This window comes from Ascaphus truei, chromosome 9 (genome assembly GCF_040206685.1).
Source record: "Ascaphus truei isolate aAscTru1 chromosome 9, aAscTru1.hap1, whole genome shotgun sequence".
Classification (NCBI taxonomy): domain Eukaryota; kingdom Metazoa; phylum Chordata; class Amphibia; order Anura; family Ascaphidae; genus Ascaphus; species Ascaphus truei.
The window spans coordinates 6,628,547-6,656,530 of NC_134491.1; the positions used below are offsets into that span (position 1 = coordinate 6,628,547).

Consider the following 27,984-nt stretch of genomic DNA (forward strand, 5'->3'; position numbering starts at 1 on the left):
CCCGTTTCCTTTGGAAGAACTTGTCTCCCCCTCCTCCGGGTAAACTCCACTCTCAGGCAGGAGCTTGTATAAAAAACGCAGACTCTTTATTCCTCCTTATTCACAGCATACACATACCCTGACTCCACTCGGGGCCAAGGGCCACCCTGAGTGGGTCTAGCTCTTCCCCTACCCCCTAAGCAGGGTAGGAGGTATATGGTCCATCTATTGAACTCTGACTATCACTCTAACAGCTCTACTCCTTCTCCTCTCTCTCTGACACACTACTTCTAATCCAACTATCTGACTAAACAGGAAGTGCAATGTCCGAAGTAGTTTCAACAGGCACTGCCCCTGTGTCTCTTGATTGGACACAGAGTCAGGTGACCTGCCTCAGTGCAATTGCTTGAGGTGGGGAAAACCCATGATAACTCTTGGCAAACCTGCCCTTACGCAGGGATTACAGCCAGGAGGAAGGCAGAACTATAGCCTAAACCACACAGGGCTACACTCTCCCTCAGGTGGAATTCAATGGTCCACACTTGGACCTAAATTTGCTGGGCCATCTTGCAATATGACAACCTGTGAAAATACAAATATAATGCATAATTAGTACATTACTGTGAAGAAAATGGGGGTAATCAGCGCATTAATAAAGGCAGTGTGCTCGGCTGGTTACCCCTATTTCGTATTGGGGATGAAGGGGTTAATTTTATATGCTGTTCCCATGTACCATTCTCCCCTCTATGCATTGTTGTCCACTTTTTGCAGACTTGTCCCTACCTGCAGTGCTGAATAACAGGGGCCGTTCCATTAAGACTGCTAATTTAGGAACGGAGTGAGCTAGCACCCTGATTTTTCGTGTGCAGTCTCAGTGTAACCCCCCAAGCACACACATATTAAAAATATAACTTTGTCATAGGGGAAACATATATTTTTGATGAAGTGCCTTTCTGTTGCAGTTTTAAAATGTACTGGCAGGATGCTATTTTTTTCTGCCTGCCTTTGTAATGCATTAAGGAGCAAATGTTATGCATGCATGAGCCCCCTGTTGGGGAGATGCCTATGAGTCTACGGGATGAAAGACCCCAGAGTCTTAAAGTGTCACTTAATCAGGATGTTTCTGAGTAGCAGATCCTGTTACTCATCCTGGATATTTCACACCTTGGGACCAAACTCCAGACATTGCGTCCCCAGAAATGAGTGGCCCCTTTTTACTTAGCAGTGCTACCAAGCTGCTTACTGAGCATGCTCAGAGTTACCTGGGCTGGCTGTAGGATTTGCCCATGTGACATGGCAGGTTCTGATAGGAGGAAGATAATTCCTTGCCAATGGGATGAGGCTAATGTAACACTCCACAGGTCCTTGTCCTTAAAAATGCCTGTAACCCGCATTCCTGTGTTGTTGTTGTTGTTGCTGTTGTTGTTGTCTGATTTCTTCAAGCGGTTAAGATCTAAGTACAGCGGCTACGATTCCAGAACGCAAGGGGTTAAAAACATCGCAACAAGGAAACTTGCCCTGCTTCAGGATTTCGTTAGCCCTGGGGATTCCAGAACGAACCCCAAAGAACCAGAAAAGACTTTGCACTTTCACAGAAGGATTGGACTGGCTATTTATTTGGCAATTTGCAAAAGGACTACATTTTAAAAGACAATCTTCTGGTGCTTTCTGGACATTATCCCCTGTTCCTATACCCGTAAGTGTAATTATTAAGTGTATTCTGCAGTTGTCGTGTGTTTGCCTATCAAGGGAATAAATCTCAGTTTATATTGCTCAACCTGTTCTGCTCAATCAGGATCCACGAAATATAAATGTGTTATTAAGTGCGTCTCCCATGACAATTCCACAACACAGACTGTAAACCACCCAGATGGAGAAATACAAAAAGGGAAACTCCCAACATGGAGAACCCACAACTAGTAATAATGGCGGGGATCAGGCTTCCTTATTTCCCGTCCATTTTGGTCTATAACCTTAACAAAATATGATTGGAGAGGCCCATTCTCCGGCCTGTACACTACATTGTGCATGTAGATATTCCTGCCTGTGCTCCATATTCTCATGAGGGAACAGACTTTCTCTTCCGTCTGATATACAGAGCTACTGCACTTAATTCGTAGATATTCAATAACAGCGTCTCTGAGATAGGTGTCTCTCTGATCCACTATTTCCTGCATAATAGGCTCAGGATATAAGGAAACATATCCATGAGACGGTCTGTATCTGGCTACAATAGCTCTATCAGCTCTGCTTAGTTTTGTAAGTTTCTTGTTCCCAGCCTTTCCTGGCAGTACCCAGTATTTAGGCTCCTCAGGTGCAATATCATCGTATAGTATGGATGAACCTTTACATTTCCCTCTAATTACATGTGTGTATACCGTGGGGTTCATTCTGGGTGCCTTATAACTTACAGGACCCTCCTTATCAACCAATTTGGACCCTCTGGTCCTACCTCTAGGTGCACGGTTAAACACAGTGGGGTTAGGTACAGGTTTGCGACTTGACCATGGTATCTCCCCATCAGAACCCTCATCACTTGAAACCCAATCCCGCCAGCCCATGGAAAATTTGGGCGTCTTACTTTGCTTACCCCCACTAGGGCCCGGTGGTATAGGACGGGGCAGGGGCAGTGGCTAGGGCAATGGCGCTAGGGGTGGTGACTATAGGATCGCCATAGTCCATCACAGTGTCTCTTAGTCGGGCTATGCCGCAATCTGTAGATGCTCTCTTACTGTCTCTGGCGGCAGCGCGCCTGGCTCCTCTCTTGGCCACTTGCTCTTGGAATTTTGCAAACTCTTCCTCTAGGCCGGCTCTCCTCAAGGAGTCGGATAAGGCTTCCGGGCCTAGGCTCCGTGTCGACCCGGAAGTGACGTCATCATGGGTCATCGCTGCGGAGTCTCCATGCGCCTCTGGGTCCCGCGCCGGAAGTGCGTCACTCACCGGAAGGGGCGGCGATGGATCTGCGGGGTCACGGACGAGCAGGTAGGCCGCCTGATTCTCTCTCGCTGCAGGTTCCTCTTTCACCTGGTGGAAGTAAGGGGGTGGTGGTGTCATCTTACCGCTCCACTGTCTTGTGATACTCTGCGATTCTCCAAGAGCAGTCGCGGGTCCCATCTCCGCCACACTGGGAGTCGCCACGGCCGTGGGACTTCTACGTGGTTCAGGCCGCATCAGCGCTTGCTGTCGGGGGGTCTCCGGACTCATCCACTCCGTCTCTATGGTTAGTGGACTCTGTCTTTCACCGCTGGGGTGGTCCACCGGCCGACGCATCACCACCGATGACAGGCTGTCTCTCTCGTCGTCCGACGAGGACGGCAATGGCACCTCCGCTAGGGAGCCACATCTTGTCCTCGCTGCACCGCTAGTGGGTATACGTATGAAGCGGGCCCACTCCGGTACCTCCACTTCGGGTGCTCCCTTCTCCGTCGGAGCACATCTGGGTTGCTGGACCTGGGTCCCTGCCGCATGGGTGATGTATGGGACCAGGGCAGCCTTCGCATGCGCTTCCCCCACCTGGATCATGGTCGCTTGAGAGCCCTCTCCCTACGTCACAATGGTGGGGTATGGCTCGGTAGGCCAGAGGTAGAATATGCCACACTGTTGGAACCGTGCTGTAGTACTTGGCGCAGGCCCTGGTGACCTGCATTGTATGCACAGGCACCGCAGGTACTCGCGGCCATCAACCTCCACAACCAGGAGGCCACCTGGATGCTGATAGGTAGTAACGCTCAGATCAGCCATCTTTTGCGCAGGGGTTGAATTAGTCAGCTTGCTTGCTCAACAATTAGCTCCTTCTCTGTCGCCAGCCAAACAAGAGTGAGGTTTCTGTTGCTCACTTCCTGCTCCTTCAGCTTCACTGTGATTGGCTCTCGGCGTGCCCCCTCCCTCTGGTGGATGGTAGAGGCAGGGCACTCAATCTCTTTGGGTGACGTGGGCTCGTCTTTTGGCCAAACACTGCACAGGGGGGCGCGGCCACAGCTTTCGCGCCACTTCCCTCTTTTAGCTGGGGTTCTGGGTTTGGCGCCAGACCCTTGCACATCTCTGTCCACATCTCTCGCACAGCCTGCTTGCATGCAGCACGTGTGTAATCTAGGCTTGGCGGGAGTCGCCATTTTGAATATTCTGCACCACACGTTGCAGTATATGGCACCGAAGTTGCCATTTTAAACTCCTCCATGCCCCGCAGAGCACATGTACCTACAGCCGCCATCTTTGGTGAACTCACTAAGCTCACGATAGGCTACTGTCAGTGCCTGAAGTGCAACTCGTTCCTAGGTACTCACTACACTCAATGTTAGCTCTAACCAGTGATAACTCATGGCATACCCCAGGCTTGGCAGAACTCTCTCTTTGTACACCGCACACGCTGACCGTCCATTACAAGTACTCTGTGGTTGTATTCTGGATACTGGCTAGTGTACTCGGACTTTCCTACAGTACTTTGGCGTCAACCTACTTTTGGCCACTCATAGTGCAGATCCTATATAGAAGTTCCTGTCCCAAGTTAACCAGGCTACCCCCTAGGCATCCTACACTATCTGCCTCAAGGTGGCTGGGACAGCTATAGCCGTGTGTCCCCAGATCTACATCACCCTCTTAGGTGTGCTTTGCGATAGAACGTTCCCTACTGACTACCCTTAGTCTCTAATACCCTTCCCTCTGCAGCACTTGCTCTGAAAGTGTACATACTTCTTTCAGTTCTGCTTCGCTGAAAACCTGTCCTGATTATCTCAACAGTGCCTCCAAATGTAACCCGTTCCCCCCCCCCCAATCTCACATAGGGTGTCCTAGGGTGTCTTAAGCTCAGGCTACATGTCTGTATGTGGTGCGTACCTGCTGGCAACAGGGGGCCCTGAGTCTCCCACGATGACATGGGGGAAGACAGGACAGGTTTCTGGGGTTGTGCCTCCGTTCTCTTCACTGGTGCAGCTCCTCCATTTCCTGCAGCCCCCAGCAATATGGGGTGGAGTACCTACAGAAGAACTTGTCTTCCCCTCCTCCTGATGAACTCCACTATCAGGCAGGAGCTTGTTTAAAAAATGCAGTCTCTTTATTCCTCCTTATTCACAGCATAAACAGCAGACAGTTGCACACAGCCAGCTGTCTCCCAGCAGGATGTCCCTGACTCCACTGTGGGCCTAGGGCCACCCAGGGTCTAGCTCTTCCCCTACCCCCTAAGCAGTGTAGGAGGTATATGGTCCACCTATTGAACTCTGACTATCACTCTAACAGCTCTACTCCTTCTCCTCTCTCTCTGACACACTACTTCTAATCCAACTATCTGACTAAACAGGAAGTGCGATGCTCGAAGTAGTTTCAACAGGCACCGCCCCTGTGTCTCTTGATTGGACACAGTAAGGTGACCTGCCTCAGTGCAATTGCTTGAGGTTTGGAAAACCCATGATAACTCCCGGCAAACCTGCCCTTACGCAGGGATTACTGCCAGGAGGAGAGCAGAACTATAGCCCAAACCACACAGGGCTACACATGTGTACTGAGGCTTCCTTACAAGCTGTAGGAAGATCATTCATTAACACTGAGAAGAGTAGGGGCCCCAGAACAGAGCCTTGCGGGACACCACAGTTGATATCCAAGGGGTTACATAGTTACATGGTTGGAGTTAGTATCTGAGATAGACAAATGTTGGGATCTACCTGATAGGTGAAACCAGTTTAAAACATGTTTCCCTATTCCAGATCACTAGTGTTTGTTTAGCAAGATAACATGATCAACAGTATCAAAAGCCTTTGCACAATCTAGGAATATTGCACCAGTATTGTATTGTATGTCTTTATTTGTATAGTGCCATTAATGTACATAGCGCTTCACAGTAGTAAAGAGAAACGTAACATTTAGGAAGAGGAGTCCCTGCTCCGAGGAGCTTACAATCAATCTAATTGGTATGTAGGAGGACATACAGAAACAGTAGGAGGGCATTTTGGCAAGTGCTTCTGCAGGGGGCCAAGCTTTACGTATTATGTGTCTAGTAATATCTACGGTGCTACTCATATGCTTCTTTAAGCAAGTGTGTCTTAAGGTGGGTCTTAAAGGTGGATAGAGTGGTGCTTGTCGGGTATTGAGGGGAAGGGCATTCCAGAGGTGCGGGGCAGTCAGTGAGAAAGGTTTAAGGCGGGAGAGGGCTTTAGATACAAAGGGGGTAGAGAGAAGACATCTTTGAGCAGAACGCAAGAATCGGAATGGTGCATAGCGAGAAATTAGGGTTGAGATGTAAGGAGGGGCAGAAGAGTGTAAAGCTTTAAAAGTGAGGAGGAGAATTGCATGTGTGATACGGGATTTGATAGGAAGCCAGGAGAGAGATTTCAGGAGGGGAGACGCGGAGACAGATTTAGGAAATAGTAGAGTGATTCTGGCAGCAGCGTTTAGGATAGATTGTAGGGGAGACAGGTGAGAGGCAGGAAGGTCGGACAGCAGGAGGTTACAGTAGTCGAGACGGGAGAGAATGAGGGCCTGAGTCAGAGTTTTAGCAGTCGAGCAACAGAGGAAAGGGCGTATCTTTGTTATATTGCGGAGGAAAAAGCGACAGGTTTTAGAGACGTTTGGAATGTGAGGGGCGAATGTGAGAGAGGAGTAGAGTGTGACCCCTAGGCAGCGTGCGTGGACTACTGGGTGAATGACACACCAGTGAGTTGTCCCCGTTCCATTCCACACTAGATCTCATTGCAAACTTTTACGAGGGTAGTTAACGTGGTGTGTTTGGGGCAAAATGCCAGATTGGAATTGGCTAGGGAAATGTGTTTTGTTATAGTCATCACTTAATTGGGAGAGGACACATTTTTCCATGACTTTGGATAGAATTGGGAGAAGAGTCTGTAGTTTGAGACAGTGTTTTTGTCCCAACTTTTGAAGATTGGGAAAACTCTGGCAGTTTTCCAGGTTTTAGGGATATGGCCTGCAGACAGGATAGAGTTGATTAGGGAAGTAAGCGGTTTGGCAATGGCTGGGAGACCAAGTCGTAGGAACTTAGATTGCAGTAGGTCAGGTCCACATTGGCTGCTTAGTTTTAGTTTGAGGAGCGCTTGTGTAATCTCCTCTTCAGATACTGGGACAAATTGAAAACTGTGGGAAGTGTTGGGAGGGGGTGGGGCTATAGGGGTACTCCCAGGATGAGGTTCATGTATGTAGTTTGGGTTGCGTTTTGCTAATAAATTAGTAGCACACCCCACCAAGTATTCATTAAATGCATTTGCAATGTCAGAGGGGTTTGCCAGGGTAATATCCTCCTTAATTATATTACATGGTTGTTGATGGCTAGAAAGCTGGAATATATTGTTGATAACCTTCCAGAAGTTAGCTGGGTTTGATGGATTCTGATGTAGATTGTCAGAGTAATATTGTGTTTTTGCGTGTCTTTTTTGCCTTTTGCATATATTCCGCAGGCATCTGTAGTTATTAAGATCCTTAGTAGTGCCAGTTACTTTGTAGCTTTTCCACAAGGCATCCCTAAGATGGTAGAGCGCTATAAGGTCGGTTGTAATCCATGGAAGGTGGGCCCCCCGTACTCTTATTCTGCGTAGTGGAGCATGGGTATCACAGAGTTTTAAGAACTCGGATTGGAAATAGTCGAGTGCAGAATCCGGGTCAGGAATTAAGTGGGTTCTGTACCAAGGGCAGCTGTAAAATCAGCCAGAAACCGTTGTGGGTTAAAGTTCCTAAATGGGAGGTCCCCATGACCCCCCCATTCTGTAAAACCCCTGTCAGTCACCCTTCCCCAGTCTCCAGTGTACCTGGAATTGTTCAGCGGATTCCTGAGCTTGTTGGGTCACAGCGGACTCATATTAGGTAATCATCTTCCCAAGATCATTTCCTAGCAACACATTAGCAGGAATATCATCAATTATTCTCACCTCTCGAACTCCCCGACCAGTTGCCCAATTCAAGTATACCTTTGCCACTGGCAAATTGTGGCAGCCCCCATCCGCCTCCCCCATATGCAGATTTCTTCCAGGAATGATTTCTTGAGGCCCCACTACCCGGGCCAAATCCAGGGTCAATGTAGCGCCTGAGTCCCTCTGTCGTTGGGTTAGTTTCTGACCCACTGTGACCGGCTGCAAGTGGACACCTCTATTTTCCTGCACCCCAAATACCACATAGGCACCTGGGTATACTCCCCTCCAGAGGCAGTTGCAGGCTTCTTCTTTTTTTGGGCAGGCAGTGCTGATATGCTCCAGCTTGTTGCAGGCAAAACAATGACTGGTGTGGCAACTCCTTCCCCTCCCCCCAAAGAATGAAGTCTCAGTAGGCATAACACAAGGATGTTGTGGGGAGTTTTCGGCTTTACCCTCCTTCCATCCTGGGACCCCTTAACTGCTGGGGTCATGGTTGCCATGTAGGAATCTGCAAGTTTGCCAGCCTTCGTGATTGACTTAGGACCTTTGTCCTTCATCCACTCTCTCACTTCAGGTGGGCACAGGGTTAAAAAGTGCTCCTGGACTATGAGATCTAGTAACCCATAAAAGCTTTCCATTTACTGCCCCTCAATCCACTACTTGCACAAATATGTTAGACAAACCCCCAGCTCAGAAAAGCCAGTGACAGCATAGTAAAAAAGCACTGAGCAATGTCTTTGGGTTACTGGGCTCTGTTCTCTCACAAGACACACACAGGTCAGTCACTTTTTAGTGTTTAGTTTGTACCGCAGACATAAATAAAACCACTAAAAAGTTCTAAAATTAACCAAAAATAAAAATTATCTCACCGCTTTACAACCATTTGTCACGAACGGCACACTATTGAGCAAGTGACTCAAATATATGAGACAAGGGTTAATACACACAGCCATCTAGCTGACTCACTCATCTCTCCGCAGGGCCCCAAAACTGTGTAATTCTCCCCTCAATCTCTCACAAATAGGATAGAAAGGATAACAAAAAGTCTTATCGCTAGTGGTCCTTGGTCCCCATTTACTAAGAACTATATGTAGTTAACACATCTATTGTAGCAAAATGTTTCAAAAAATGCAGTTACAAAAACATGCAACGTTCAATTAGAGCCCAAAACAGTGCTTATTACATTTTAAATGTAATATACTAAAAGTAGTACAGTGCTTAGTTACAGAAAAGAATGTTAGCAGAAACATATACTGTAGTATATGCAGACAGTTTCATAAAATAACAGGATAAAATAAGAAAATTGTAAATACGTTAACACATTACAATATCAGATTCCTCCAAATAGGGCTTGGAGTTGAAAATAAGAGGATCCACGTGTGTAATTGGCATAACACACCCTCTAAAACAGAGGCGGGTAACATATTTTTCAATGTACTGTAGCCACAGGTGTGGCGAATGAGACGTGAAAATTGCCACACCAAGGTTGCTCAATCGAACATTTAAAACAACTCACACTGTTCGTCTGCTTCACTCACCTCAGCACTGTCACCTGCTGCTGCGTCACTCACCTCAGCACTATCACCTGCTGCTGCGTCACTCACCTCAGCTCTATCACGTGCTGCTGCGTCACTCACCTCAGCTCTATCACGTGCTGCTGCTTCCCTCAGAAGTGTGTGTACAGAGCTCCTAGGCATTGTGGAATCAGGTTGTATTCTTCTTTTCATTTGTGTTATTTTGGAGTGAAACTGTGGGGGACTGTGTGTTTTGGAGAGGTTTAAAGGTTGTTTTTGGGGTTTAAAAACCGTTTTTGTTTTTTCACCCAGGGACTGCAGTATTTTTCAACCCAGCACAAGCTGCACTTTGGCTGGCTGGAAACTGCAGCTTTCAACCCCTCTCCCCTCCCCAAACTCTGGTTGTTTAACTGGCTGTTTTACTTCTAATTTCACTTTTTTTTTCTCTTAAGCCTGATTCCTCTTTTCTCAGCTGCAATTAAAGGCTCTGTGTCTTTTCTTTACAGACATATAAATTGTGAGGCTTATTGCAACAGAGAGAGAGTAATAAGGGGAAAAGGAGGAAAACTACAGCAGGTTTAAAAGCTGTCTTATTTTCCCCTCCCTTTGCAGAGAGGTTAATTGGTTCTTAAAAGGACAGTTCCTCTTTGCACCTTTCTCTCTAAACACTACCTCCTCCCCTGACTAAAAGGCTTAATATTAGCATGCCTAAAGGAGGTAGGAGTAGTGTGGCTAAGGGGGCCACAACCGGATACAGGACACCAAAAACTGTGGCCCCTAGGAGCAACACTCTTAGTCACAGCCCTAGGCCTGGTCCTTCCAGTGCCCTGGCCACGCCTCCCCCAGCGCCTGTTAGCAGCGTGGCCCCTGCGGCCCCAGTTCAAACATGGGTGCAGATAACAGCTGCAGGCGTCGACCCCAGCAACAACAATGCAGGGGCCACGCCCGGTGTGAGCAGGAAGCTTGGGGTGAGATGCCCAATGTCACCTGGCCTGAACATGGAGATTTATGTAAGGGCTGTGGCAGACGTTGTGGGTCCCTCTGCTGTGGTGGCGGCCAGCAAGATGTATGGGAGGGGCATTTTCTTACTCCGTACGCTGGCTGCCACCCACACCCTGGTGCAGAAAGGCATCAATGTAGGGGGATCTACATCCCTATAGAACCCATGGAGGGGTTAGGCACAAAGGTCATCCTTTCAAATGTGCCCCCCTTCATCCCAGACAGCCTCTTGCGGCCGCACCTGCAAACCCTGGGAGACATTAAGTCTCCTATAATAAAATTGCCTTTGGGCTGCAGGGATAGGGAGCTGAGGCAGGTGCTCTCATTTAGGCGGCAGGTACAACTGCTGCTGCCGGGGAGCACAGAATCTGTGGAGGGTTCCTTTAGGGTGCCCTACGAGGGCATTCAATATATTTTTTTCTATGGCACGGAGGGTGTTAGGTGTTATCTGTGCAAGGAGCTGGGGCACACTCGTAGGAGTTGCCCCAAAGGGAACAGGAATCCCACCTCAGCTCCTGCACCCGCCCCTCCCTCTGCCAAGACACCCGGTACCGCTGTGCCTACCACAGCGGGGCCCTCGAGAGCCCAGGTCCCCTCTGGGACCGTAGGAGATGTCGCTGCCCCATCTCGGGCGGTGACATCTGCACCTCTCCCAAAAGAACAGAGGGAGAAGGTAAAGCCCTCGAGGGCCCAGGTCCCCCCTGGGACCGCAGAAGATGTCGGTGCCCCATCTCGGGCGGTGACATCTGAACCTCTCTCTAAAGATCAGAGGTAGAAGGTAAAAGCCACCCCACAACAGTCACCCTTTGTTGTCGCTGTCCCCCCCCAAGAACAGCTTACCCCCATTGTAAGCACCGTACAGGGTGCGGGGAAGCAGGAGGAAGCTCCTGCTGGGGAGGCAGCGGCACCCTCTCCTGGGGAATCAATCCCCAGGAAGAGCAAATTTAAAAATTAAAACAAGAGGGCGTTTGAAGAGGTCGAGGTGGGTGAACCGGATTACGTTCACCCGCGGATGTCTCCTAAAGGGAACGGAACATCAGTTCCGCACGAGGTGGCTCCATCCGGCCCACTGGTTGGGATTGACCAGTGTGAGCCGGATCTCATAAATGAACAGCCCCCCCCCCTTGAAGATCTGGAGGGAATGCAAGAGGAGGTACCCGACATCTCTGGGGTGGAAGGCCAAGGTGCTCAACAGCATGAGGCCTTACCCCTAGAAATAGATGTTGGGGAGCTTCCCAACGCCCCTCTGGGTTGGAGAGAATCCCCGGGAGACTTGTGTTTCGGTGAATTTACCCCACCGGACACAAAAAAGATACCTGTCTTCGGGGACCTGGGGGTCGACCGGGATCCCCTTCCGGTTATACCGCCTTCGGATGACGCAACTAAGGAAAAAAGCCCCGGTTTGCGTCACCTGAGGAAGGAGATGGGCTAGGACTGACCCCCGTGGGTGGGGGTTTGGAGGGTGTTTTGGTGAGCACTTCCGATTACATCTGGGAGTTGTCTGACCTGAACCCTCTTAGTGCGGAGTTTTGGGCAGGCACTTTATTGGGAGTGAATGCTGGGATAGACCCTCCCTTTGAGGTCCTTGCTAATGAGTGCCCTCCCATGGTGGGTGAGTGCCCTCCCGCGGATGGTGAGGGCCCTCCCGCGGGTGGTGAGAGCCCTCCCGCGGATGGTGGGGGCCCTCCCGCGGATGGTGAGGGCCCTCCCGCGGTTGGTGAGTGCCCTCCCGCAGGTGATGCGAACACCCGTAGCATGTGTGCTTCTGTGGCCCCCGAGGACTCTCGGGAGACCACTGCCTCTGCCATGTCGCCACAAGCTGCCCCTGAACATCCTGACTCGAGGATGGAGGTGGAGAGCACAGTGGACCCCCTCGTGGAAACACCGAGGAGGGGATCCAATCTGGGGCTGAGAGAGGCCCCCGCAGAGAAGGACGGGGGTCTTGAATTCTCCAGCCAAGAGGAGCCTGGGGAGTTGGGGCTCAGAGGGGAGTCCTCTGGCACCATGGAGTCGGTGGACTCCTCGATCCCCGTTATCCCTGCCCGGGAGATAGATAGTTTCCTGGATGATACCCTCTGTAGACACGGACATACGAAGGTGCAGTTGGCCCTTGAGAGGTGGAAGGATGCTTCGGTCATTCTCCACTCTCTCAGAGTATATGTCAAGGCTAACCACAAGGCCAAACTTTCCGGGACTATCGAACATGCTCGGGTCCTAAAGTTTAACAAAGTATTGCGAGAGCACGTAAAGGCTTCTCGGGGTATAGTGCCCTGAGCGCTTATGGGAAGCAAGACTCTTGATTACCAATGGCTTTGAGCATCGGTACGCTAAACGTAAATGGATGTAAGGACGGGTTTCACAGGTTCCAGGTACTCTCCTTTTTACAAAAGGGAAAGTATTCTGTGAGTTTCCTGCAGGAAACCCATACCACTCCAGAGGCTGAAGCCAGCTGGCATCTGGAGTGGCGAGGCAAGGTCTTTTTCAGCCACCTCACTTCGACATCTTGTGGGGTGGTGACCCTGTTCTCCGAATCCTTTCAACCTGAGCTGCTGTTTGCCAAAACTGTTGTTCCAGGTCGCCTGTTGCATCTCAGGGTCCGGCACGAGGACTACACGTTTAATTTCTTGAACGTGTATGCTCCTGCCACCGGACCCCTGAGAAGGCAGTTCTTCGTCAGATTGTCCGAATACCTGGAGACAGTCGACGCGGACGAACACGTGGTGCTTGGGGGTGATTTTAACTGCACCCTCAAGGCTCTGAGGGACTGGAATGGTCCGGAGCCACACCCGAGTTCTGCGTCGGCCTTGCGGGAGGTCATCACCCGCTACTCCTTGGTAGACGTCTGGCGAGAACAACATCCCGGGGTATCCACTGAGTTCACCTATGTTAGAGTGTTCAGAGGTGGACGGATATCCTGGTCCCGGATCGATAGGCTGTACATATCCAGCCACAGCCTGTCGCGAGCTCAGTCCAGTACCCTTAGGCTAGCGCCGTTTTCGGACCACAATTGTGTGTCCGTGACGGTGGCGCTAATACCAGCAGCACCCTCTGCCGCCTATTGGCATTTCAACAATACGTTGTTGGAGGACAAGGGGTTTGCGACATCGGTCCGAGACTTTTGGATGGCCTGGAGAGGTTGCAGGTCAGACTTTGCCACGTTAGAGCAGTGGTGGAACGTGGGCAAGGTTCATCTGCGCCTCGTTTGTCAAGAGCACACGAAAGGTGCCAGCAGGCGGCGCGATGCTGAGATCGAGACCCTCAGGGAAGAGGTGCTCGATCTCGAGAGGCGGCTGTCTGTGGCAGGAGACCAATTCCTGCAGTGTGCGTACGTGGAGAGGAAGTGCGCTCTCCGGGACTTGGAAGATCAGAGAGCTCGGGGAGCGTATGTGCGATCCCGCATTCACTTCCTTCGGGAAGAGGGTCGCGGGTCGCGCCTCTTCTACGCGCTGGAGAAAAAGAGGGGAAACCGTAAACATATCACCTGCTTGCTAGCAGAGGACGGTACCCCTCTGACTGACCCAGAGAGCATCCGGGACAGAACCCGGAGGTTTTACGTAGATCTTTTCTCTCCGGAGTCCATCCAGCCGGATGCATGCAGGGTCTTATGGGAGGGGCTTCCCACGGTCGGCGAGGGTGGAAGAGAGCGGCTTGAGTTACCTTTGACTCTGGCCGAGCTCTCTGAAGCTCTTAATCTCATGTCCCACGGAAAAGCGCCGGGGCTAGACGGGCTGACTGTGGAGTTCTTCCGGTTTTTTTGGGAGATGCTGGGACCTGATTTCACCGAGGTCCTGGCCGAAGCCCTGGAGACCGGTGAGATGCCCCTTTCATGTCGGCGGGCAATACTGTCTCTGCTGCCGAAGAAGGGGGATCTCCGCCAGATCTCTAACTGGCGACTGGTCTCACTGCTCAGCACGGATTATAAGATCGTAGCCAAAGCGCTCTCGCTGAGGCTCAAGTCCGTGCTGGCAGAGGTGATTCACCCCGACCAGTCCTATACTGTCCCGGGCCAGAGCATTCATGACAACATTTTTCTGGTCCGGGATCTGCTACACCACGCGCAAAGGACTGGTCTGTCACTCACCCTCCTGTCCCTAGATCAGGAGAAGACGTTTGACAGGGTGGATCACCGTTACCTATGCAGACCTTGCGGGAGTTTGGCTTTGGCCCACAATTTGTGGGCTTTCTCCGGATGCTGTACGCCTCTGCAGAGTGTCTGGTAAAAATGAATTGGTCCATGACGGCACCTTTTGTGTTTGGTCGGGGAGTACGTCAGGGGTGTCCCCTGTCTGGGCAACTATACGCGCTGGCCATCGAGCCCTTCCTCTGCCTACTGAGGAGGAGGCTCACCGGGCTGGTGCTGCGGGAGCCCAGCATGCGGGTTGTCCTGTCGGCTTATGCCGATGACGTGCTCCTCGTGGCCCAGGACCTAGATGATCTGGAGCGGGCACAGGCGTGCCAAGAGGTCTACACCACGGCCTCTTCTGCTCGGATCAACTGGTCCAAGTGCTCCGGCATTTTGGTGGGTCCCTTACAGGTGGACTCTTTGCCCCCCGCGTTTCGTAATATCTCGTGGGGGAGGGATACTCTCAAATATCTGGGAGTCTACCTGTCTGCTGCGGAGGACCCAGCCCCAGAAAACTTCAGTGAGCTTGAAGAATGAGTCATTGCTCGTCTGGGGTCATGGGTGTATCTGTCGAGAATGCTTTCCCTTAGGGGAAGAACCCTGGTGATCAACCAGCTGGTGGCCAGTCAGCTTTGGCACCGGCTGATAGCCATGGGTCCGCCCCCCGAATTTATCAACAAGATCCAGAGGAGATTGATGGATTTTCTCTGGATGGGGAAGCATTGGGTCTCTGTGGGGGTTGCGTGCCTTCCTTTGGAGGAGGGTGGACAGGGAGTGGTGTGTGTCCGCTCCCAGTTACACACTTTCCGCCTCCAATACCTGCTGAGATACCTATTCGCGGATCCGTCTCCGCAGTGGTGCCAGCTGGCGACCAGTTTCTTTCGCCAGCTGCGCAGTGTGAGGTATGACCGGCAACTGTTTATCATCAGGCCCGATTGTTTAGGAAGAAACCTCTCGGAGCTGCCGGCATACTACCGGGACTTATTAAAGGCCTGGAAACTGGTCTCCGCGACCAGGAAGGAACAGGCGGTGGGGGTTGATTTCCTCGCCGAGCCCCTGCTGTATAATCCGGCAGTGGGGGCTCGGATGTTGGATTCACCCTCTATTTGCCGCCGGCTAATCCTGGCGCAAGTGACCAGAGTCGGGGATCTCCTGGACTATGAGCGGCGAGACTGGGTAAGCGCAGAGGTGCTTGCGCCCCGTATGGGTATGTTACTGCCCGTGTCCCTCGTCGTTTGATCCGGGAGATTAAAGATGCAATCAACCCTGACTCACGCACCTTCATCGAGGGGGTTTTGCAGACCGGAGAGCCTTGTCAACCTATCAAGTTCAGCTCTCCGGATCTTTGCGTGGAACCAAAGCCACGGCAACCCCCTCGGGCTCCTCTCTCCCCCAACCTCAGCAGGTTGGGGGATATGTCCCCGGCATGTTTCCGCGGCATGCCGAGGAAAGTCCTGTATTCTCTGGTGCTCCATATAGTGCACTACCTCGCCCTTGTCACCCGCCCAGATACCATCTGGAGGCGGGTATTTCTTGGGAACGAGGGCGAGAGACCCCGGTGGAGAGAGCTCTATTCAGCTTTGGTTCACCGTCCCGCCGGGGATTTGAGTTGGAGGGTCCTCCACGGTGCACTGAGCACAGGAGAGTATTTGGCACACTTCACGGACTCCCCCGCCGCCTGTCCCTTCTTTGGCGAGCGGGAGTCCGTATTCCACATTTATCTGAGCTGCGCCAGACTGCAGCCCCTCTTATCCACCTTGAGGAGCCTTCTTCTGCAGTTCTGGCTGGGTTTTTCCCCTCATCTTTTTATTTTTGGGTGCCCAGTGTCCCGAGACAATAAGCCTAGGGATCTCCTAGTCAACCTGCTCCTGGCAGTGGCTAAGGTAGCCATTTACAAGACCAGGAAGCAGTGTTTGGAGAGGGGGGTCCCAACGAACATCGTGGCAGTATTCCGGGTGCTGGTGCACTCCCGTATTCGGGCAGAGTTCACGTACGCCGAGTCCGCTGGGACGGTTTCGGAGTTTGCCTCCCAGTGGGCGTTAGGCGGGGTGCTCTGCTCGGTATCCCCCATCATGGGTTTTTTTGAGTTAACCCTTCTTTTTTAAGTGAATTTTTTACAGTGCACTTGTTGGTTCCCTTATATATTTGTTTGACTGGTTTTTCTTTGTTCTACTTGGCAACAAGTAGAATTGCTGTTTAACTGAATTGGCCGGCGCAGATCAAAATAGGCTGCCTCACTCACCTCAGCACTGCCACCTGCTGCTTCACTCACCTCAGCACTGCCACCTGCTGCTGGTTCACTTCGTTGACTCATTCAGAAAGCGGAAACCAGCTAACGCTGCCAGGAAAAAGTTTTTTTTTACTGTGTCAGCTGGCAAACACAAATTAGCCACACTTTCATGGCCAATTCATCACTTGTGGCGATTGACGACAGGGTTGCCCACCTCGGCTGTAAAAGAATAGCATATTCATTGTTGCATTGGTATGATTAAAATACACGTGTGGACACCACTTTTGCCAAAGTAACTTCTATTTTGGTATGAGAAAACAGATATATGAGATATATCCATAAATCCCTGGTTATGTGTGGTATGATTCCACACGCCTGACTTACGTAAATAATTTGTATTCTGTACCCTGGAGAACCATAGCCGATTCTACATATCTTCTCTTCTGTAAACTTGTACGGAAATTCCAAATTGAACTTTGTCACCATGTGCATCTGGTTAGCGAGACTTTTACGATCACTTTGAAGGTGGGTTCTGGCAGAGTGGCTATTTAAGCACCCCACAATCCCAGATCAGGTCGCTCTTAGATAACCACACTTCTAGACAAACACAGAAAAACAGGCCGGTGTCACTGACCTGACCCTTAATAACACAATGCCATGTATTTTTAAGATGCAATTTGTAAATCAGATTAACATGTTGCGCCAGATTATTACAATACTGAATATTTTAATGGTTTTGACAATAAGTATAAGGTCGGTTGGAGCAGACGAATAGTACTTGCTACTTCAAAGGACAGCACTTCAGCAACAGCACAACTTGCTTGAAGAGGCCTTATGGATTGTATGGATTGTATGACTGTGTGTCTGGAAGTTACATCTACGGCTAAGGCCCCGCTGCACGCACCGGCGCGCTCGCCTTGCGTCCTAGCGGCGTGTGCAAGGCACTTCACCGCAATCTGTGGTCTGCAGGGAGCGTTTTTGTTTTTTAGGTGCAGGGAGGGGCATGGCCATGATGGGGGCGTGGCCATAACAGGGGGGGGCGTCTTTCTCTCCCGTGCCACTCTCCTCTCCCCCGTGGCTGTAAGGTGCTGTGAAAATGTAAGTTATAGATATTTGGCCTCTCCCACCGTGCTTTCCCCCCCAACCCACCATCACTCTCCCCGTGCCACTCTCCCTCCTGTCAGTCTCTTTCTCTCTCTACCTCTTGTGCCGTTCTCCCCCCTCCCCCATTGTCTGTCTCTCCACCCATCAGTCTTTCTGATTGGCTCCCTGCCACACCCGTGACGCGTCGCAGCACAGGAACATAATGCTGTTGTAACCCCTGCTGCGCTGGCGCGCGCCGCCGGCTGCAGCGGGGACTTAGCCTAATACTACACAGTGGTGCACTGAGGACCAGTCCCTTTTATTTACAGCCCAAAATACTAGAAACATATGAGCAGCTGATAGAGGAGCCCTGATCATACCTCTTATTTTTTTAAGTGCCCTCCCACTTGGTCTAGTTTTGACAAATTGCTGTTTTTGCCATTTTTGTCTAACTGTCCGCACTGCGCCATGTTCGACTAGTTTTCTATTTTCGATAAATATTAATATTTTTTTGTAGGGTCTTTTGAAATGGCCTTGCAATATTACAGTATTGCAGCTTAAAACATGATTTATAGTTTGCTCCTTATCATTGCATCTTCTTTATTCATGTCAGCTTTCATTATTCAGGTGGGTACGAACCCTAATTGCAAATTCTGCAGTAGACTGCCTGTATGCTGCACTTACTTGCAGTATTGTATTGTATGTCTTTATTTATACAGCATATAGAACACCCACAAGCTCATATTGAACCCCCAAAATAACCACAACATATATATAAGCGTATAAGTGTCACAGAGGTCACAGAGGAGTGCTACTGAGCATGGCAATATACATTTAAAACCAGAGACGAACATGAAACACAGACAGAGCTCAATGCACATCCAGCGAAACTTTATACACGGTACAGTGCCTAAATATATATGTATTGATATCTATTAAATAAAATGGTCTTTTAGTTTAACATTTTGGCCAAATTGTTGTAAGCCCCTGAGCCACTGCACGGCAGACCACGTCTCAAGGGTCCCTACACTAATATAAATTCTTAATAACCTGTGCATTGCCAGGAAGAATGATTTATAATAAATCTGTCAAAATTAGTTGCAAAGTTCTAAGTCTGATTGAAGCTTTTATTAACCTGTACATTACCAGGAAAAGCACTCTGTATTAGATTTGTCACAATCACACTGCAAGCAGGCAAGTTCCCCTGAGAGTGGGAGATGCTATGGAGTGAGCTTTTAACCATTTAAAAGTGGGAGGGGGTGAGCTTAAATTAGGTAGGAGGTTGCCACCCTCCAATCAGCTAAGACCAGCTGAACATCGCTGGATGTGCATTGAGCTCTGTCTGTGTTTCATGTTCGTCTCTGGTTTTAAATGTATATTGCCATGCTCAGTAGCACTCCTCTGTGACACTTATACGCTTATATATATGTTGTGGTTATTTTGGGGGTTCAATATGAGCTTGTGGGTGTTCTATATGTCTTACAATTCTTGTTCAGCTGGTCTTAGCTGATTGGAGGGTGGCAAGCTCCTACCTAATTTAAGCTCACCCCCTCCCACTTTTAAATGGCTAAAAGCTCACTCCATAGCATCTCCCACTCTCAGGGGAACTTGCCTGCTTGCAGTGTGATTGTGACAATTCTAATACAGAGTGCTTTTCCTGGTAATGTACAGGTTAATAAAAGCTTCAATCAGACTTAAAACTTTGCAACAAATTTTGACAGATTTATTATAAATCATTCTTCCTGGCAATGCACAGGTTATTAAGAATTTATATTAGTGTAGGGACCCTTGAGACGTGGTCTGCCGTGCAGTGGCTCAGGGGCTTACAACAATTTGGCCAAAATGTTAAACTAAAAGACCATTTTATTTAACAGATATCAATACATGTATATTTAGGCACTGTACCGTGTATAAAGTTTCGCTGGATGTGCATTGAGCTCTGTCTGTGTTTCATGTTCGTCTCTGGTTTTAAATGTATATTGCCATGCTCAGTAGCACTCCTCTGTGACCTCTGTGACACTTATACGCTTATATATATGTTGTGGTTATTTTGGGGGTTCAATATGAGCTTGTGGGTGTTCTATATGCTGTATAAATAAAGACATACAATACAATACTGCAAGTAAGTGCAGCATACAGGCAGTCTACTGCAGAATTTGCAATTAGGGTTCGTACCCACCTGAATAATGGTTTTAAATGTATTTATATAGCGCCAAAAGTGTACTCAGCGCTTCACAAAGAATACAGTACAGGGAATTATAATAACACAATAAGTGCAGCAAAATCAGACAATAGGAAAGGAAATCCCTGCCCCGAAGAGCTTACAATCTAAGTCCAACTAGAAAGTAGATATTATTATAATAACTATTTCATATTGAGCTTTTCTCCCAATGGGACTCTAAGCGCTTCACAGTGACATAATACTGCGCCGTACGCAGCACGTAGGATTATTACAGACAGTCTGATATGATCAATAAATAACTTAAAATTTAAATTCCAAGCACAGGCAGTCAATATAACGGAAATATTTTTTTTGTAAGGAATACCATTCCGTTTTTACATTTTGTCTTGTATGTTGCAAGCAATCTTTTATTACGTCAGAAATTAATGTACTGAATGCAAACCTGATGGATGGAGCCAGCCAGCCAGTCAGAAAACACAGCTCTGTAATGTACAGTATCTAAGCATGGGCTGTAACAGGAGAAGGCAGCAGTGCATCACAGTGACTGCAGGGTCATTAAGTTCAATGTGATGTGAGATAACAGACTTGCATCAGTAAGCAAGCCCAGGCGCCTCTTATATTGTTGGTTTCTTAAATAGCACTAAGCATATTCTTCCAATATCTGTATGGAGGCAGAGCCAAGCTGCATTCACATTCTAGTGTTACAGAAGTAAAGGAAATCTGGGACGTGTGAGATACGATGTCACAAACATAGCAGGCTTTCAAGATATCAGAATACGTCTTGTTTCAGCATCCTCATTTACATCAAATCAATCTCCAAAATAAAGACAGATGCAGCAGGAAGTTTTTCTATAATCAAAAGATGATGTTATGTTTGTTGGCATAGAAAAAGCAAGCAAGCTCTTTTATACATACTGTACTGTAATGCTGGTGAGTGATTTGTTTAGCTGAACTATTAACAGCAGGTCTGCTGTATATTGTAACTTGAATGCTGTCTGTACATGGGGTGAGAGCGATGGATACACATTTATAATCCGAGAATAGCTCAACTAAAGGCTGTTTTCCTTAAGCATGCAACAGAAAAAATGACGAGTGTGTTTGAAATGAATCTGGCATTTTATCTGATATATCTGCCTGGATGTGCAGTTTTCCATGCACGCTCGGATGTTTCAGTGTATTACTCAGCTAAATGGCAAAACTCGGAAGATAGAGGAGGATAACACATTGCAGAGAGGGTCACAATCAATTCATTGAGCTGCTTGCAGTAGAACATTCTCTGCTATAGATACTGTACCAGCTTGCAGTGTTCACATTTACATGTCCGTTCATTTCTCTCAAAGCTCGACACAGGAGAGACAAGGCAAAGACAGTCACAGGAGACACGGGGCAGAGACAGTCACAGGAGAGACAGGGCAAAGACAGTCACAGGAGACACGGGCAGAGACAGTCACAGGAGAGACAGGGCAAAGACAGTCACAGGAGAGACAGGGCAAAGACAGTCACAGGAGAGACAGGGCAAAGACAGTCACAGGAGAGACAGGGCAAAGACAGTCACAGGAGAGACAGGGCAAAGACAGTCACAGGAGAGACAGGGCAAAGACAGTCACAGGAGAGACAGGGCAAAGACAGTCACAGGAGAGACAGGGCAAAGACAGTCACAGGAGACACGGGGCAGAGACAGTCACAGGGGACACGGGGCAGAGACAGTCACAGGAGAGACAGGGCAAAGACAGTCACAGGAGAGACAGGGCAAAGACAGTCACAGGAGAGACAGGGCAGAGACAGTCACCGGAGACACAGGGCAGAGACAGTCACAGGAGACACAGGGCAGAGACAGTCACAGGAGACACAGGGCAGAGACAGTCACAGGGGACACAGGGCAGAGACAGTCACAGGGGACACAGGGCAGAGACAGTCACAGGGGACACAGGGCAGAGACAGTCACAGGAGACACAGGGCAGAGACAGTCACAGGGGACACAGGGCAGAGACAGTCACGGGGGACACAGGGCAGAGACAGTCACGGGACACAGGGCAGAGACAGTCACAGGGGACACAGGGCAGAAAGAGACACAGGAGACACAGGGCAGAGACAGTCACAGGAGACACAGGGCAGAGACAGTCACAGGGGACACAGGGCAGAGACAGTCACAGGGGACACAGTGCAGAGACAGTCACAGGGGACACAGGGCAGAGACAGTCACAGGGGACACAGGGCAGAAAGAGACACAGGAGACACACATAACAGGACAGAACAAATACACTCATAGGGGTGCCAGGTGGCTTGTCCAAAAATACTGGACAAATGGTGAAAGGTGCGACACGCACGAGAATCGTTGGTGGGGAAGAATATTATCTATAAAGGACCTGACTTACCTAATTTGTTCTACATTTCACTCCAAGTATTTACCAATTTGCACAAATTTATATTCTGTTTTGTAAAAAATCTGGGAGGGGTCTTGGGAGGGAGTGGCCTTCCGAGGATTTCTTTAGGAAATAGAATATGAAATAGTGCAAATTGATGCAAATTGGTAATAGGAATAAAACAGAACTGCGCAAGTAATTGCCAAGAAAATACGCGGGCTAAACACAGAATGCCTAAACTGAGTCACCTAAACCCTCCCTGCAGCCGGCCCAAAGACTCTTACCCAAGGAAAAGTCAAAATGTAAAGCACAAAAGATGAAGGGGGTGGACCTATAGCGCATAGCAGAGATACAACGAAAAAAGAGTAACCATAGTGCACTCTGTATAAAGTACAATAGAGCCCTACTAAAGAATCTCACTTACAAAATGATAAATGAAAATACGCAGAAAAATATGGTCTTAGCTGTTTGTATGGTACCTGCAAAGATCCACTTTATCTGGGCTCCCTTCATGATCCAACAGCTGGGCTCACCAGGATTCCGAAGTTTCTCCCAGATTTGCTCACAGAGAGATAGTAAGATAAGGAAAAGAGAGAGAGAGCGGTACCAAAAGTACAGAGAATGTATTATATAGCACATAAAAAAGATATGTTCCACAGCTTGGCTCAGCACACATCAGAAAGCAGTTTTCTAGGACCCGTAGATCACTCTTACAGATTGTCCTGCATATCACAGTAACAGTTCTCTTTACTGGCCTCACGTTACGCTTCACCGATATGCACAGATGTCCGCGTCCCGCGTCCTTCTCCTCCGTTACCTCTGTGCTCTCGGACCGCTTCCGTGCCACGTGCTGCAGATACTGGCGTCTCGCGAGATTTCAGCGTGAGGACTGTATTCTGTTAGATCCGACGGCTGCTTCCTTTCTGGGGAACACTCTTGAGGTCCACAATCACATTCGCCAGTCTGGCTTCCTCAGGGACATCCCTGAGGAAGCCAGACTGGCAAAAGTAGTCGGGTGAATGTGATTGTGGAGCTCGAGTGTTTTTTTTTAAACACCTGCAAGTCGACACATTACTCATAAGTACTGACAAGTAGTGTACACATTAGAATTCCTTACAATCCATGAATATCTGCCACCTGGCGGATACGCGAAGAATTGCCCCCAATTAAATCCGAACCATTATAATTAAACAGATCAACCGCAAATCAACTGCAGACCAATCGCGGGTGCCCGGCGGCGCGAATGCAGCATGAACACAGGGGACGCACAATTTATTGCGCGTGGAATTCAGGAGATGCAACCACAACGCTCCCGAGAAGTTTTAGAATAAAGGCTGGCGCAGCAGTATTGTCCCTGCTGAAGATAACCATTTCTCTTACCGTGCACCCCACAACTGGAACAGTCTGCCGGAGGCTCTCACTTCCGCCACCAGTCTGAGTTCTTTCAAAAGTAAAGAGGTCTCACATTTTAATGTGGTCTGTAACTGTTATATACACTTATAATATATAATCTTTAACTGTGCAAGCAATGTCTTGAATATAATGTACTGTATAACCCTTTTCACTTAATGTAACTATGTATTTGTCATTATACCACTGTGCCCAGGACATACTTGAAAACGAGAGGAAACTCTCAATGTATCACTTCCTGGTAACACACTTTATAAATAGCATTACTAAGCACATTGCACTACAGTGAGCATCCTGCAGGATCTCTGTACCAGCATCCTGCAGGATCTCTGTACCAGCATCCTGCAGGATCTCTGTACCAGCATCCTGCAGGGTCTCTGTACCAGCATCCTGCAGGATCTCTGTACCAACATCCTGCAGGATCTCTGTACCAGCATCCTGCAGGATCTCTGTACCAGCATCCTGCAGGATCTCTGTACCAGCATCCTGCAGGATCTCTGTACCAGCATCCTGCAGGATCTCTGTACCAGCATCCTGCAGGGTCTCTGTACCAGCATCCTGCAGGGTCTCTGTACCAGCATCCTGCAGGATCTCTGTACCAGCATCCTGCGATTGGATGACATTCTCACATGAGCTAGAAAGAAGCCTTGATGGCCGGGGGGCTGAAGTTGCCATTATCAATTCAACATTTTTAAATACAATTTGTTGGCTTTTTGCCTAATTAGGGACGACAGACAAAAGCCATGATTATCCCTCAGCTGAGCGCCATATTATATTTTTAAAGGCCTCCAGTTTTCTCTTACAGTAGTATCAGGGGGGGGGGGTCAGACATGTTTCTGGAGGTCAGACATGTTTCTGGAGGTCAGACATGTTTCTGGAGGTCAGACATGTTTCTGGAGGTCAGACATGTTTCTGGAGGTCAGACATGTTTCTGGAGGTCTCTCTTTTATCAAGGTCATAAACAAAGAAGACTTAAGTTTTTTCTGGTAGTTCTATACCGGCCTACAAAATGGTCGACAGTGTCAGATTTACGCTGCTTTTATTGAATTTCTTGATGAATAACATTAAAATCAAGCTATTTAGATAGAACAAAACACAATATGCAAATCACTGTATCAGTCCAATGTATTTTTTTAGATGGGAGGGGGGGGGGGGAAGAGACAGGGGGGGGAAGAGACAGGGGAGGGAAGAGACAGGGGGCGGGGGGAAGAGAGACTGTACCGCTCTTTTTATAGTGAAAAATGAAAACCAACAATATTTGATTGAAATAGAAATAAAGTATTTATTTGCCTTTCTTAAAATAGTTCCATATGGCTTCTTATACTATTTCTTTTGTCCAGGGCAGAGAGAGAGAGACCAGGGGAGCAGAGAGAGAGAGACCAGGGGGGCAGAAAGAGAGACCAGGGGGGGGGCAGAAAGAGAGACCAGGGGGGGCAGAAAGAGACATGGGGGGGCAGAGAGACCAGGGGGGGGGCAGAGAGAGACCAGGGGGGGGGCAAAGAGAGATAGAGGGGGGCAGAGAGACCAGGGGGGGGGCAGAAAGTGACCGGGGGAGGGCAGAAAGTGACCGGGGGGGGGGGGGGGGCAGAAAGTGACTGGGGGGGGCAGAAGTGCAATACAATGTCCAAAAGCTTGCAGTGCAATTGGTAGTTCTGAAAGTTTTGTTTCCTGGCTGCTGGGGGGAGGGGGGGAGGAGGAGGGGGACTGTTGCACTTACCTTGTAGTCAGAAACACAACAGAGCAGCAGGCAGGTTCTCTCCTTCAAGGCTTGCTCCAGTGATGCCAGGTTTCCACAGCGTGTGCATGCTCTGGGCATATATGTATCTCCCCTCTGTGTGTGTATATAATGATGTCACCCTGCCTTGCACTCGGAGACCGCGAGAGCCAATGAGAGCCAAGTCAGGCAATGAGGGCCAATCACAGCCATGGCCCGCCCCACAGTCAGCCAATGGGAGATCTTGACAGCTAATGACAGCCAATGAGAGCGAGCACAAACCAACAGACAAACACCACAGACAAACATTTCAGTTTTATATATATATATATATATATATATATATATATATAAAACCATAGAATTCAAAGAGGGTGTACTTTCTTTTTCACACAACTGTACATATATACATACATGCTTGGAGTCTGCTGCTGTGCTACGTTTCCATGAATATTTAAAGGCTATTCTATAAGTCATCATTTAAAAAAAAAAATCACTGGGCCGTTTACGCCGCCAGTTTGAGCGTTCCTATCTCGGTATTCAGAAAGCCTCGATTACCTGTGATGGCAACATTCCCAAAACGGGCGAGTACCCAGCGTCATGATGATCGCCTCTCTCAAAAGGCCTTACCCGGCGATTTCTTTCAGCTGCAGAGAGCTTCCTTTCCCTGCACAGATCTCGCCAGCGATCGCAGGCTTTCAATAACATTTTTAATACTAGTGTCGATGAGCAGTGGGTCTCCAGAGTTGAACCGCATTGATTTCAGGTCCTGGGACCTCCTGCTTCCCGAGATACAGGCCCCATTATGGGGTGCCGGTATCTCCTATGCATTTTATTCCCACGGTCACGTGACGCAAGACATTTAAATGCACAGGAGATACCGGCACCCCATAACGGGGCCTGTGTCTCGGGAAGCATGGGGTCACCGGACCTCAAATCAACACGGTTCTGCTCCAGAGACCCCCTGCTCATGTACACTAATATTAAAAATTGTACTAAAACAGCTTAATTTCCTTAACGGCTAGCCGTTACGGCAATGAAGGGGTTAACCACCAGTGCCCGGTCTATTGTGGGTAGTGAGGGTGGGTGAAGGGGGTATTTGGCTCTTGTGGGGGGGTTGCGGGTGGAGTTAACCCCCTTCATAACCTTAGCGATTAATCCCGCTACGGTAATGAAGGGGTTAACCCCTCCCGCCACCACCCAGAAGGCCTTAACACCCACAGTTGTGGCTACTACCCCCTTCACCCAATCCCTCTACCCACAATAAACAAAAATACACAGAATTTTGGGAGAAACTCTCAATTCTAGAGCCGCGATTAGCCTTGGTAAACTAATCGAGGCTACTAGAATTGCACGAGTTTCAGAACCTGCCAATAAATAAATGGCGTATCGCCGCTCAGCCGGCGATTTTGTTTTGGACGGCTGAAAAAATTGTTGATTCACGCCTCTATCGCCCGCTTATCGAGGCTTACAGAATAGCAGTAGGCCTTTTGGGCGAAAAAGCCTCTAAGTGTGTTATGCAGGCTTTTACAATAGGCCCCATAGTGAGAAACGGACTGCATAATATACAAGGAAGATCATTCCGTGTAGTCTCTTCCTGATCAATGCCACAATCTCTGGATTATATGTCAGGATTATATGATGGAGCAATCCAAAACAACCTTGTTAACAGCAAACTGAATTACATCTGTGTCTATATATTCCATATTGATTTAGCTAGTGCCTAACCTATAACGCTAACCTCATTACAATATCATATACTGATCTTGGCCTTTGTCTTTCTTTCACAGTATGTTCCTCCAGACCTTTGCATCTGTAATTTTGTGCTGGAACAATCCCTCTCTGTCAGGGCCCTTCAGGAAATGCTGGCGAACACAATAGGAAATGGCAATGAAGGGGTAAGTCATTTTTTAAGAATAATTCACACCTATGTACGCAGTGCCTCAGGCAGCCAGACTTTGTTCCTGTCCATTAGTTGTGGCTGAGAATGACTGACGAGTGAGTTCCTGCTGATATGGAGACACCCTGCATAAGGGCTACAGGTCTGAATCTGAGTTCCAGCACAATGAGAAGGACGAAACCTCTGGTCAAAAGCCGCTTAAACATTCAGATCAGCGTTACTTCCTGGCTTTAATTGTTTTCATGTGAAGACACAATACTTAGGGTTATCCAGTGAAGATATTACAATGCATTATTTTGCTTTGTTCAAACAATTTATATAGTATCACAAGAATTACATTACACAGGTACATGGAACATTCTGACGGCACACAGACATTACACATGTACATGGAACATTCTGACGGCACACAGACATTACACATGTACATGGAACATTCTGACGGCACACAGACATTACACATGTACATGGAACATTCTGACGGCACACAGACATTACACATGTACATGGAACATTCTGATGGCACACAGACATTACACAGGTACATGGAACATTCTGACAGCACACAGACATTACACATGTACATGGAACATTCTGACCCACACAGACATTACACATGTACATGGAACATTCTGACGGC

The 27,984-nt window shown here is 48.7% G+C and overlaps 1 protein-coding gene across 10 annotated transcripts in view; it reads left to right on the forward strand.

Moving 5' to 3' along the window:
• The window catches only part of RYR3 (ryanodine receptor 3), a 488,303-nt gene that overhangs the window by 109,056 nt on the left and 351,263 nt on the right, over nucleotides 1-27,984 (forward strand). For all 10 annotated transcript variants that reach the window (XM_075613258.1, XM_075613259.1, XM_075613261.1 and 7 more), the window contains exon 3: nucleotides 27,235-27,342. In XM_075613258.1, coding sequence (XP_075469373.1) covers nucleotides 27,235-27,342 — 108 coding nt within the window. The remainder of the gene's footprint in view (nucleotides 1-27,234; nucleotides 27,343-27,984) is intronic.